The sequence below is a fragment of the Morchella importuna genome (genome assembly GCF_003444635.1).
Source record: "Morchella importuna strain M04M26 chromosome Unknown Morimp01GS052, whole genome shotgun sequence".
NCBI classification, from domain to species: domain Eukaryota; kingdom Fungi; phylum Ascomycota; class Pezizomycetes; order Pezizales; family Morchellaceae; genus Morchella; species Morchella importuna.
In genome coordinates, this window is record NW_025763449.1 from 88,167 (window position 1) to 101,064 (window position 12,898).

General features: G+C 50.1%; 3 protein-coding genes across 3 annotated transcripts; all 3 read left to right on the forward strand.

Moving 5' to 3' along the window:
* Positions 1-407: 407 nt before the first annotated feature.
* On the forward strand, positions 408-3,627 carry LAJ45_10870 (uncharacterized protein; the record flags this gene model as incomplete). The annotated part of the gene is made up of 2 exons (XM_046120385.1): positions 408-3,356; positions 3,442-3,627. 2 exons carry the CDS (start codon positions 408-410, stop codon positions 3,625-3,627), a joined length of 3,135 nt encoding a protein of 1,044 aa, XP_045966394.1.
* A 3,507-nt stretch (positions 3,628-7,134) lies between these two features.
* LAJ45_10871 (uncharacterized protein) lies at positions 7,135-8,977 on the forward strand (the record flags this gene model as incomplete). Its single annotated transcript, XM_046120386.1, has 4 exons — positions 7,135-7,367; positions 7,430-7,557; positions 7,618-8,009; positions 8,093-8,977. 4 exons carry the CDS (start codon positions 7,135-7,137, stop codon positions 8,975-8,977), a joined length of 1,638 nt encoding a protein of 545 aa, XP_045966395.1.
* Positions 8,978-10,943: 1,966 nt separating this feature from the next.
* LAJ45_10872 (uncharacterized protein) lies at positions 10,944-12,323 on the forward strand (the record flags this gene model as incomplete). Its single annotated transcript, XM_046120387.1, has 3 exons — positions 10,944-11,081; positions 11,161-11,691; positions 11,751-12,323. The coding sequence occupies 3 exons, from the start codon at positions 10,944-10,946 to the stop codon at positions 12,321-12,323; spliced, it is 1,242 nt and encodes a 413-aa protein (XP_045966396.1).
* Positions 12,324-12,898: the final 575 nt, after the last annotated feature.

The window sequence follows — 12,898 nt, forward strand, 5'->3', positions numbered from 1 at the left end:
TGGTTTTGGGGGTTTAAATACTAGGGCTGCTTTTTTTGGGTGGATTGGGCTTTGGCTGGCGCGTGGTTTGGAGAGATTTTGTTTGAAGGTCGAGACCGATTAACCAAACAATAGGTTGGATTCCAACCAACTGAAGCACAATTGAGTGATACTAAAAGATGCTATAGCTAGCAAAAGCCGCTCTGGAGGGATCAGGATATTCTGCTTCTTTAATGATAATATTATTATAGAATATATCCATTGTTCTGTTCTCTCTCTCTAGCTACTCGCGGGTTGACCTCACTCCCACCGCCAAGCCATGCGGCTCTTCCAAACTCTTGGCACACAACCCACGCAAAAAAAACTTCCATATCCCACCACTCTACCTTCTCTCTCCCCCACCATCAACAATCCTACCCCACCACACAATGCCCCGCACCACCGGCACCCGCCCACCAGGCACTAACCGCTCCCGCGCCCGCAACAACCCCAAAACCCGCTCTCTAAACGCCTTCTCAATCGCGCAATCCACCACCACCGACAAGCCCAGCATCCCCAGCCGCCGCCTCGGACAAGCTCCGTCCAAGAAGCACAAAGCTCGCAAGCAAGACTCCGACGACGATGACTCCGACGAAGGCGCTGGGGGCAGAAGCCGCAGAGGCAGAGGTGGGGATGAGAGCGACGTAGATGGCGGCAGCGACTCTGACGGCGGCCACTGGAAGGTCGGCGTTGACAGCGACGACGAGAGCGACATTGACAGTGACGAGGCCATGGGCGAGAGCGACGAGGAGCGGTTCGCGGACTTTGCGTTCCGTGGGAGCAGCTCGACGGGGAGGGCGAAGAAGGATAAGGGACGCAGTGGCAAGGGGATTACGTTGGATGAGAGTGAGGATGACGATGATGACGAAGTGGAGGATGAGGATGAGGAGGACGGGGAGGGCTTTGTGGACCTCTCTGATATGCTGGATCGGGCGACGCCGAGCGATTCGGAGCCTGAAGACGACGATGATGAGAAGGTGAAGAAGACGACTGGGAAGAAGCAGCAGCAGACAAAGTCGAAGAAGCGTGCGGCGCCGGAATCTGAGTCGGAGGAGGAAGAGGAAAGCGACAATGGGCTGGATCTGGAGGAATCAGTGTCTGAAGACGACGACGATGAGGAGCCCTCGGACGGCGACGATTCTGATACAGACTCGTTTGCGCACTTCTCAGAAGAAGACGACACACCCGAAGACCCCGCAAAGCTCGAGGCCCTCCGATCCCTCATCACCGCCCTCCCCTCAGGCTCCTCCAAGCACGCCGCAAAGCGCGTCCGCCTTGACGACCCCAACGAGGGCAAGACGCCCAACGAATACAACCTCACCCTCAACGGCGATTCCCAAAAGCTCACTCTCGCCGACCTGATACCCACCATCGCCGACCCCAAGCTGAAAAAGTCGCTCAAAGTCCTCGACGACACCACCACCCCCGCCGGCACCAAGAGCACCGGCATACAAGGGAGGCTTTCCGCGCCGCTGGCCAAGCGCCAGCAGGACCGCATCGACCGCGCCGCGGCATACGTCAAGACGAACGAGACCCTCGGCCGCTGGGTCGACACGGTCAAGATGAACCGCGAAGCGGACCATCTGCACTTCCCGCTCCCCAATGCGCCCAACGCACCCATCCAGGCGCCCAAGCGGCTGCTCTCCATCGCGACGGCCACGGGCCGCGCGCCGCTGACGGCGCTCGAGGAGACTATCTCCGGCATCTTGAAGGAGTCGAACATGCAGTCTGAGCGCAAGATTGCCGAGTTTGAGGAGCTCAAGACAAACAAGCTGTCGATCGAGGAGGTGCAGAAGCGGACGGCGGAGCTGCGCATGGCGCGCGAGCTGCTGTATAGGGAGGAGCTCAAGGCGAAGCGCATCAAGAAGATAAAGTCGAAGGCCTACCACCGCGTACATAAGAAGGAGCGTGTGCGCCAGGAGCAGGCGATTGAGGAGGCGCTTGCGCTGGAGAGGGGCGGCGTCGTGGATGAGGAGGAGATGATGGAGCGGGAGCGCAGGAGGGCGGAGGAGCGCATGACGCTGAGGCATAAGCAGAGTAAGTGGGCAAAGGGGATGAAGGAGTCTGGGCGCAGTGTCTGGGACGATGAAGCGCAGGATGGCGCCATTGAGATGGCAAGGCGCGCGGAGGAGCTGACGAGGCGCATCAAGGGGAAGGATGTCCGCGGCGAGGGCGAGGAGTTTGGGGAGAGCAGCAGCAGTGAGGAGGATGAGGATGACAATGCGTTTGATAAGGAGGGCGTGGAGCTGAGGAAGAAGCTGATGAAAGATATTGAGAAGGCGGAGGCCTCGTTAGGCGTCTCTTCGTCCGGCAGCAAGCTGGGTGGCCGCTTGATGGGCATGAAGTTCATGCAGAACGCAGAGGCGGCCAAGAAGAAGGAAAACGACGCCCAGTTGGAGGAGCTTAAAAACTCCCTAATGGACGGCGACAGGCTGAGTGGTGTCGAAGATGAGGAGGACGAGGAGCCCAAGCAGGCCAGCGGCAGAATGAAATTCAAGCCCGGAAAGAAGGAGAAGCCCGCCGCCTTCTCCAAGGCCACCCACAAATCCGAGTTTGAGGAACAGGACTTCAGCGGCCAGGAACAGGACGACGAAGAGGGCGACGAAGAGGAGGACGAAGAAGTCACAATCGTCAATAAAGCCAACTCCGCCGCCTCCTCCACTGTAAAGAATCCCTTCACCGCACCACCCAGAACCACAGCCGGCCCAGCCGGCGGCAAGCACCTCTCCTTCGGCGCCCGCAGCGCCGACGACGACCAGACCCCCGCCGGCGGTAACCCGTGGCTCCCGCAGGACGCCGCCGTCCCGTACATCAAGCCCAAGCAGCTGACGCTCGCCAGCGGCAAAATCGAGTCCAAGACCGAGCGCAGCAGCAAGAAACTCTCCAAGGCCAAAAAGGCAGCTGGGCTAAAGAACGGCGACGACGCTGGCGAGGTCGAAATCGACACCTCAGTCACGCTCAAGCTGGCGCCGAAGACGGTTGCAGTCCCCCACGACGACGAGGACGAGGAGGTGGACGATAAGGACATCAGCCTGATCCCGGCCAACAAGGGCGGGAAGGCGGCGAGGTCGCAGCGGGCGCTGGTGAAGCGGGCGTTTGCGGGTGATGATGTGGTGATGGACTTTGTGAATGAGAAGAATGCGGTCGTGGAGGAGGAGGGCGATCAGGTTGTCGATGAGAGTGTACCGGGCTGGGGCAGCTGGATTGGCGAGGGGGTGAAGCCGAGAAACCCGGACCAGCCGAATAGGTTCCTTAAGACCGTCAAGGGGATTGCAAAGGACAAGAGGAAGGACGCGAGGTTGGCGAAGGTCATCATCAACGAGAAGCGGGTTAAGAAGGTATTGTTATTATATATTCCTCTACACTTCCTCCTCTTTCCTGTCCGTTCGTGTGCGCTAATTATGATGTTTTTTTCTATTACAGAACGTGAAATACCACGCCTCGGCCCTCCCACACATGTTCGAGACCAAGCAGCAGTACGAGCGGAGTCTGCGCGTGCCCATCGGGCCCGAGTGGACCACAAAGGCGACGTTCCAGGACTCGACGATGCCCAGAGTCATGGTCAAGAAGGGTGTTGTTGTGGAGGCTATCTCTGCGCCGTTTAAATAAAATAGGGCTGTTTAATTATTTTTTCTTAATTCCTTTTTTTTCTGTAACTCTATTTGTGGATAAAATTTCCCTTTATTTTTTTTCTTTTTTTTTTTTTTTGCTTTGGGATTTAAAAGTTTTGCGGGTTTGTTGTTGTTGTAAATACATACAAGTATCCTCCGGGTGGTAAAAAAAAGTTTGAATGCGTGATGGCGGTGGTGGTAGTGGGGTAATCATTTGAGGAGATGCTGCTGTAGCTACCATGAAACTATAGAGAGGGCTGTTAACTTGAGCAGTCCTGGTATATATGTACTCTAGTCTGTTCACAATTAAAGACCTCGATCTTATTCTCCAAGATTAACTCGTAGATAGATAGACCAATCTGCCTGGCCCGGATAACAGCACTAACGTAACGTTTCGGTATTTTTCGAATTGGCCACAAACTGTTTTACAAGACGGAGCTAGCCAAACTGCCGTTGAAGATGTCAGTATATGTGTAGTATCGGGGAGGCACTTGAGTATACATGTACTTATAGCACGTGTTGAAAAGGTTGATCAAACGAGGCCGACGAGACGGAATAAGTACGAGATCGACAGTTAAGTGACTTGATTCTGATCTCGACAAAGAAACTATGTAGCTACTTGTACTTGTAGCTATATAGTCTCGGATCGGACAGCTGCTGTCTTTGACATGACAAAGACATACAGGTCTCGACATGACAGCTCACCTGTGCCCGTTCGACATTCTTTGAAATCCAAATATCGAATAGCACGGCGGCGCCCCAATATCTACGAGTGATACCTGATGATCATAACCCACCCCACACGCCAACCACCCCCTCCCACCAAAACCATGTACAGGAAAAAAGCCAGTCAATGGAAACAGCCGCTCTACTACCTACTAGTACTTATTCTAGAAGAGTATTTATGTACCCTTTGGGTATGAATGTTCCCCGATCGATCACAAGTCAAGTGACATCGGCCCGTGAGTCCGATAGAGAATATCCTAAAGGCCCTTCGATCAAGCTCCTCTAGAAGTAGAGTACGCATGAATACACTACCAGAATCAACCTGTCCTCTACCGGGGAGAATTGGGGAAAACTGCCTACCTATCAGGGCCCTCCTAGCCTGTCTTTAATTCTCGGGCTCTTCCGGTACATGACTCCAGTCTTGGCGCCATGAACAAGAGGAGATTTGAGCCTCATAGGTATTGTCAATACCTCTGGGACTCATCCATGCGCACGTCCTCTACCGCCATAATCGCGGTGAGCACGGGGAACACCGATGTGCGATATGTATTAGAAATGCGGTTTTTGTGGAGATCACAGGGGAGGGTTCAGTGCCTACTCTGTACGTCTGAGTATGGTATATTTATAGGTAGAGGAAATGGGAGGCTGTTGGATGAGGCATATTGGTCTGGTTTATATCTTTTGATAAGACCATAGAAAAACACAGTTTTTCCAGTACATACATACATGTATGTTCATGGTATGGACCTTTCAATGACTGCCTGCCGCGGTCTAAGCGTTCATCTAGAGTATCGATACCGATGCCTCTATCCACTCAAGGCAAAGTAATTAACACCCCCAGTTATCCATACTATGCTTGTCGTCTAGCATAGAGTACCTGTAGCTTCGGATTAACCGGCCAGCGGCGGTCGCGGGATGAGTTAATTATTTCGTAGGTCTCATCCCACGCCTAATTCCGAGAGACTGATGATGGGCCATTCCAGAAGTGTTTCTCCTCAATGTCATTTGCCAGCTGGGGTGAACCAGAAACCGCATCCCCAGAAACCTAATAACCACTCCCTGGTGGGTTGCGGGAGGCGCCGAACCTGCATAAAACTCAGACTTGGAGACCTCAGTTGCTAGCGATGATGGGAACAGATTAAATACTCGGATACCCAAAGTCGATTGATTCCAGAGCTTGATTTGCAAGAGCATGGAAGAGTTGAGTTGCAATTATAATTATGCATAATACACCGCTGATAAGTCGACAATTCCTCGTCATTTGAGGCACATGGATTTCGATATATGTATGGGAATCCAATTAAACCGTGGTAATCTAATAAATGACTTACATTGCGACTAGTCTCTAGCTAGTAGTGGCTACTAGCTATTAATATAGCCCGTTTTCTAGATTCATCATATGGTGCTCAAGGCTCAAGCGCAACACTCTGGGGTTGTTTCGGTACTCGGTACTCTTCTTGGACTTCGTGGTAATTGGACGAGGTCAATGTGTAAGTGCGCCAGGGTATCCCTTGGATATTGAAGACTGCGAAGGTTGAAATTCCTGTCCATATCGGTAGAATCTGGTATTGATAGTTATGTATGCAGGTATGGTGGTTAGAGTAGAGTAGAGTATGTAGAGTGAAGTAAACACTGTTTTCTCAAATATTGTTATCGGAGTTTGGGGGCGTAAAGTGAGGTGCAAACATGCTTGAAAGTGCAGTTATAGGGGCCCTTGCTTAACCTTGTTTCTGAGCCGCTGACGTCCGAATGGAAGACGACGAGAAGGGCGCCCTCGGCGAAGGGAAAGAGCTAGGGAGGGAACATGCTAGATATTGCGGCAGTTTACACTCCTCAGTAGAAACTGCTCTCGCTTTCTTTCTCCCAGCGTGATCAAGGGGGCTCGTGGTGTCATCCAAACGTTCAACGCCCAACGTCCAACGTCCAACTGTGAATATCAGACGTTGAAACACCTGCCCATATGAAGCGTTGTTCATACACAATGCACACATGTAAGGTACACCGTACATACATAGATCTTCAACCCACCACCCATCCTTCAGCGCTTCTGAATGGGCAGAGGCGCTAAATGAAGCCCTTGCTCTGCTGTACTCAGACATGTCGCCAAACCAAGCACAGGAAGGAGCCTATCGGCTTGGCGTATCTGATACAATGTTTACCCCTGGCATATTGCTCCTGGCCCCACCGATCAACAGCGCCTTCACCCTTTTGTCTGCCCTCACCGGGCCATGATTGGGCAGTGGCATCCCCACGCTCGCCTGTTGGTTCATAAACCGACATCTAAGGCCGTTTTTTGCGCGCGGGACCTTTCCTGGGTCTTTTCCTCTTTCTCTGCAGGCCCCCTGGACGGAGCTTAGAGAATTTCATTTTCTGTCTCGAGTCTTGAAGACCGAACACCACCACAGACTTCTCCCCTCCACACTCCCTTAACATCTCACGCTCTTTTTACCTGTGTTGTTGCATAACAGTTGGCTACCCAGTTTTTTCTCCCCTCCAACCCGGTGTGTTGGAAGAACCGTCCGTCGACAATCCACTTGAAATCCCCGTGGCAATAAACTATTATCACACACTCTTTTTACAGCAGCCCGCTGTCACTGATTTCCCCTTCCACACGGACCGCCCATGAGTAATGAGAAATACCGTCTCATGAGGCTCTTGTAAATCACCTTCACACTCATTAACTACTACTGTTTGGACCCACGTCCAAATATCACTCATTAACAAACAAACTACAACTCTGTGCCGGTCACAACAAATTATCACCGCTTATCCAGCAAACATGTCAGTCCTGTCGTCGAGTGAAGAAGAACAGTCCCTTGGGGTCCATATCGCGGATATGGATATGGAGGATGAGGCGGATTATCGCAGCCCGTTGTTTGAGAAGTATGGGGCGGAGATAGGAGAGGAGGAGGTTTTGGAGGAGGAGGACTTGTTGAAGAAGGCGGATGGAGAGGTCTCGAGTAAGGATAGGAAGCAGCTCTGGCTAATCTACTCGTTGCATTTGGCGGAAGCGTATGTTCATCTCTCTCCCCACTGAGTTGCTCCAATATACTTACTGACTGACGTATGGGCAGTATTGTTGCATCGAGTCTTCAACCGCAGCTATATATCCTTCTTCGTGATAGCCAGCTGTGTGGAAGCGTCAACTCTGCATACTGGACTGGCTTGGTTGAGACGGTTTTTGCTCTTGGTTCAATTGCGGGTAAGTTCCTTTTCTTGAGGATGTTGGTTATAGTGAGTAAGAAGCTAAGACATTTTTAAGGGCTTTACTGGGGATGGATGGGAGACAAGTTGGGCCGACGACCTGTCGCCCTAGTTGGAATGTTGGGATTGTCAGTATCATGTGTAGTCATGGGCTTTAGCAACGGTCTGTTGAGCTGTTGCTTGATCCGCGCGTTTGGCGGGCTCATGAGCTCTTCGATCCGTGTGTCCACAGCGACCATGATTGGAGATGTCAGCGAGACGTCAAGCGCGAAGGCTCGCAACTTCTCCAGACTACCCCTTGTGGCTACAGGTGGTGTTATTGGACCTCTTATCCAGGCACTTCTTGCTCATCGTTTCTCGTCCGAAAATGAGATTTGGAAGAGATTCCCTATTCTGAGCTCCCAGCTAGCTTGCGCAAGTTTGATGTTTATCATTTTCCTCATCAATTTGGTTTTCTCAAAGAGGTACGAATTAATTTCGATTTGTTTTTTCCCTTCAATTATTTTCTATTTCCTTACTTACTGTGAGTACAGACTCTACCAAGCACCACTGCTGCCGAGAATCTCGATGAGGAAACGCAACCGTTGTACGGTCGCCGCAGCGATTCGTCTGACTTCTTGACCGAGAAGGACACTTTCCTTGGCCAATCAGAGACGACGTTGGCGACGCCGTGCCGCAGAACCACGTTTTTCAAGAACGACAGACCGGACCCCATGAGATTTAGTGAGATTATGAAGGCGCCATCGTTGATGATCCTCTTATGCTCCTATTCTTTCCTTTCGCTTCACTCGGCATCTTTTGACCAACTACTGCCACTCCTTGGCAACTCACCGACCGAACACGGTGGACTTGGGCTGCCTTGCTTCTTCCTGTCATTCGCTGTTTTGTTCGCCGGTATCGCTGCCGGTACAGTCATCTATTTAGGGTTCGCCAAATCGGTGCAACGGTTAGGATTACTGAGACTCTATCGCCTATGCTGCTGGGTCTTCCCCTTGATCTACATTGCGACACCTCTCGTGTCTAAGGTCGCCCGGAGTTCTGAGATCGCAGTATGGGTTTCATCTGCGAGCTCAATTTTCACAAAGACACTAGTTACTGGATTTGCACAAACACTTGTCGCATTTCTCGTCACAAATGCTAGCCCTGATGCATACAGCCTTGGAAGCATTATGGGCTTCATGCAGGGTGCGACTGCGTTCCGGTCTCTTGCGGTTGCAGGGACTGGGGTTGCCTTCTCGCTCAGCGATGATGTCTCGATCGAGACGACAAACTACAGCCTATGGGCAGCGATGACCATCATCTCGCTCGGCGGCGCTGCTGTTGCATACTTTGTGAGGGACCACCCTACCGTTAGGGACTATGAGTCGAGTCTCAAGTGGGAGGTCTGCTATGAGAGCACCGAGGATCTTTCTCTATAGAGAGCGTTTGCATCCCAACGTGGTATCTCCACATAACGGCCTCGAGTCGGGCTTTTCTTTTTCTTTCCTTCTGTCTGTACTCGGGTGGCCTTTTTTATCATGCCGGGGCAAGCTGCCGCGGTGCCTCTTTTTGTTGATTAACACGGTCAAGGATTGATCAGGGGATGTTTGATACCACTTTTAACTTGAAATTTTCTCAATTTCTTACTGGGGGAACCTTTGCTTTTCTTTTTTCGTTGTTGGGTTAGCGGGGTCGGAACATTGGTGGGGTAAGTAGCGGAGCCGGGGTGTACCGGTATAAATATTTGCTTGCTTGGTAGGGTTAGTGGGAGGGTTGGTCCGGTGTGGTACGATTAAGCTTTCTTTAGTCTGGCTGGTTGGTTGGTTTGCTTGGGGTTCTTATTTTTTGGGTTGGGAAATTGTGGATATTGTTTTCGCTGTAACAAATATATGGAGTGGAGGGCTGCTGCTGAACTTTTTAACACTTACTTTTTATTCCCTAGTTATCTTTTTTTTCTTTTGTCAAGTTCGGGTTCCCTTTGTATCTTCTAGTCTGTATTGCACCTCAGTTAGGGTGCCGATAGAGAATCTTGCAATGGATTTTCGATCTTCCTAGTACCAAGGCCAAGGTATGTTCGTGACACTTATTTCTTAGTAACGGGTTTGAAAGCCATCAAGCCATCAAGCCATCATAGCACCAGGATCTTTTATATCACAGAGTAGTGATGATACTCTATATAAGATCAACATTGCAATGTGTATCGGTAGATGTATACTCGGTATTTCTTTTTCAGGGAAGAAACATGATTCATGAAGCGGGAAAAAAAAAATTAAAGGTGGCCAAGATAACTTTAGAGTGTGTATGTCTCCTTGCATATGGGATCTAGAGTGGAAAGTTACTCTATTTTGCCGTCATATGGAGCGTGCAGGATGCACTATGCAGTGCGCCGCGTGCAGCAACCCTACTTTATTTCAAGGGTCACCGTATGGAGTTAAGTACTGCCGGGCCCTGGCAAGCCATCGATGGTTGATATGCTCGTGCCTAGTACTGCGCATATCTACGAGTAGATAGAGTTGCGGATATACGATGGTTACCATCGGCTAGATATCTTATGAGTTCTCATTCGACCGATAGACACTATCTCTCTATGCCATGCACTGGTAGGAGATGTCTCTGTACGTGGTTGAAGCTTGAGGGTCTAGAAGGTAGGACCGTACCTATTCCGGAGAATACAGTGAACTGTTATGTATTCAGTACAGACAGCAAGGGCCCGGCATGACCTCCACTGACGTCTATGGAATACGAATTTACTTCTATATCAGGCACTTCCAAGATATACTCCTGCGCAGAAGAGTTGTGGTGGTGGTGAGGGAAAATGCCTGAGTTGTTGTAAAGCAGGTACGAGTAGTAAATTGTGGATTTGTCAGGTGAACTGATTTGTAAGGGTTGTTACGGACTCGGAGGAACTCAACAACGGGGAAGCGGCGGGGAAGAGCTCTAAAAGTTGAGGGTGTGTAGGCAAGGCTTGATGTGTGTTAGGTTTCTAACTCCCGACGGATTCAGTCGGAAGCTTCCATCAGCTGCTCCCGAGATGTCGCCATCGATTGGTGAGATCTATTTGAGAAGGGTGCAGGAACGAGCTTCGATGCATACATGTAGCTACTCCATACATTGTCAGCTACTTGGTAATACAATTTTCTTTTCCTTCCCACTCCTACGTGAGTCTTATAAAGACCGGCATTTTTCTTCGTCTCATCTTCTTTCTCCCTCCCATCTACCAGTCCCTCTACTACACTTTCTTCCTTACTCGAATTCTCTAAAGATCTCTTTGTGTGTTTAAGAATTTCTTGCGATTGTACCGGTTTTCTTCACTTTCTCACTTGGTTGCCAGCCTTTTTACCCTAAACGCCACCATCTACCCTCAAGAAGCCTCACAAAAAAGCCAATTCCTCACTAAAATAGACAATGACTATCCAATCGATTCAAGATGTACCTGCCATCGATGAGGAACCCCGTTTCGCTAAGGACAACCGTGGATTTGGTACCAGGGCTGTTCAGGCCGGTTCACCTCACGACCCTGTAACTGGGGCTGTTATCGCACCTGTATGCCCCCCTTACCCCGCCATGCCCTGTTTGGGAGCAATTAAAAATAAATAAAATACTAAACAACGCTCTATTGCAGATTTCCCTTGCTACCACCTACGCCCAAACAGCAGTAGGAAATCCAATCGGTCTTTACGAATATTCTCGTTCATCGAACCCCAACCGTGACAATTTTGAGAAAGCTGTAGCTGCACTCGAAGGCGCTAGTTACGCTCTCGCCTTCTCATCCGGATCTGCAACCACTGCTACAATTCTTCAAAGTTTGGCAGCTGGTAGTCATGTCATCTCTATCAGTGATGTCTACGGCGGTACCCATCGTTACTTCACAAAGGTTGCAGCTGCCCACGGTGTTCGTGTGTCGTTCACGGGCGCCATCGAAGTCGACGCAGAATCCATGATTGGCCCAGACACCAAGCTTATCTGGATCGAGACCCCAAGCAACCCCACATTGTCGCTGGTGAACATCAGCGCAATTGCAGAAATTGCGCATCAGCATGGAATTCTTGTGGTAGTTGATAACACTTTCTTGTCGCCATACATCCAGAATCCTCTCAACCATGGAGCTGATATCGTCGTCCATTCGGTAACCAAATATATTAACGGCCATTCTGTAAGATTACCTTTATTGTTAACATCTTAATATTGAAACCTCGCTGACCTGATTGTTAGGATGTCTTAATGGGTGTTGCTGCATTCAACGATTCGCAGCTTAACGACCGCCTCACGTTCCTCCAAAACGCAATCGGCGCGGTTCCCTCTCCATTTGACTGCTGGCTTGCCCATCGTGGTCTGAAGACTCTTCACCTCCGTGCAAAGGCCGCAACTGAGAATGCCACTGCCATCGCTACTGTCCTTGAGTCCTCGCCATACGTTCTTTCTGTCAACTACCCCGGCCTCAATTCTCACCCGCAGCGCAAGGTTGCCGTATTGCAACACCGTAAGGGTATGGGTGGTGGTATGGTCTCGTTCAGAATCCAGGGTGGGCGTCGCGCCGCCGAGAGGTTCTGCCAGGAAACCAAAATCTTCACACTTGCAGAATCCCTCGGTGGGATTGAGAGTCTTTGCGAGTTGCCAGCTGGCATGACCCACGCTGGAATCCCCGTAGAGGCGAGGGAGAAGAGCGGTGTTTTCGATGACCTCATTCGGTTGAGTGTTGGTATCGAAGATACTGAGGACCTGGTTGATGATATCGTCGGCGCACTCGAAAGAGTCAACAACTACGTCCAAGGAAATAAGGCTTAAGCTGTCTACCAGCTTGCTTTTTCCTTTCTTCAAAGTTTCGGTTTGTGTGTTTGCATACATAGAAGGGCTTCTTTTTTTCTTAATCGGGAAGGGGGCGGGGCTACCTGATAGATCATTAATTGCCTTTTTCTTCTTCTGTGCTTTATGTGGTTGATAGTTTTTCTTGTTTTTTTTTTCTAATTTCTTCGGGCTTTATTGATTCGGTAATGGCGTTACGAATTTTCATTATACTGTTAATATAAGCAGCTGGGGATTGGTCTCTCGGTTTTACATAGTACTTGATAGTTACTCTACTTAGAGATTAACAATAAACTGGAGTCTTCTATTGCTGAATGACGTTTTTGTCAGGTATTTGATATGGGTGTACACGGGCCGATTCCGGAACATTTCTCGATCAACCGTGTGGTTGGCGAATATTTAGAGTTTGTTGGGTTTCCCGAGGATTTACATAGGAATTTTGGGGCCCAAAAATATGCCCGGTCCGTTAATAAAATGTCATATCACCTCGTATTACCCTTCCAAGCATCAATCATACCAGCGACGGGGATAGTCTGTTATACGTTCTGACCATTGAA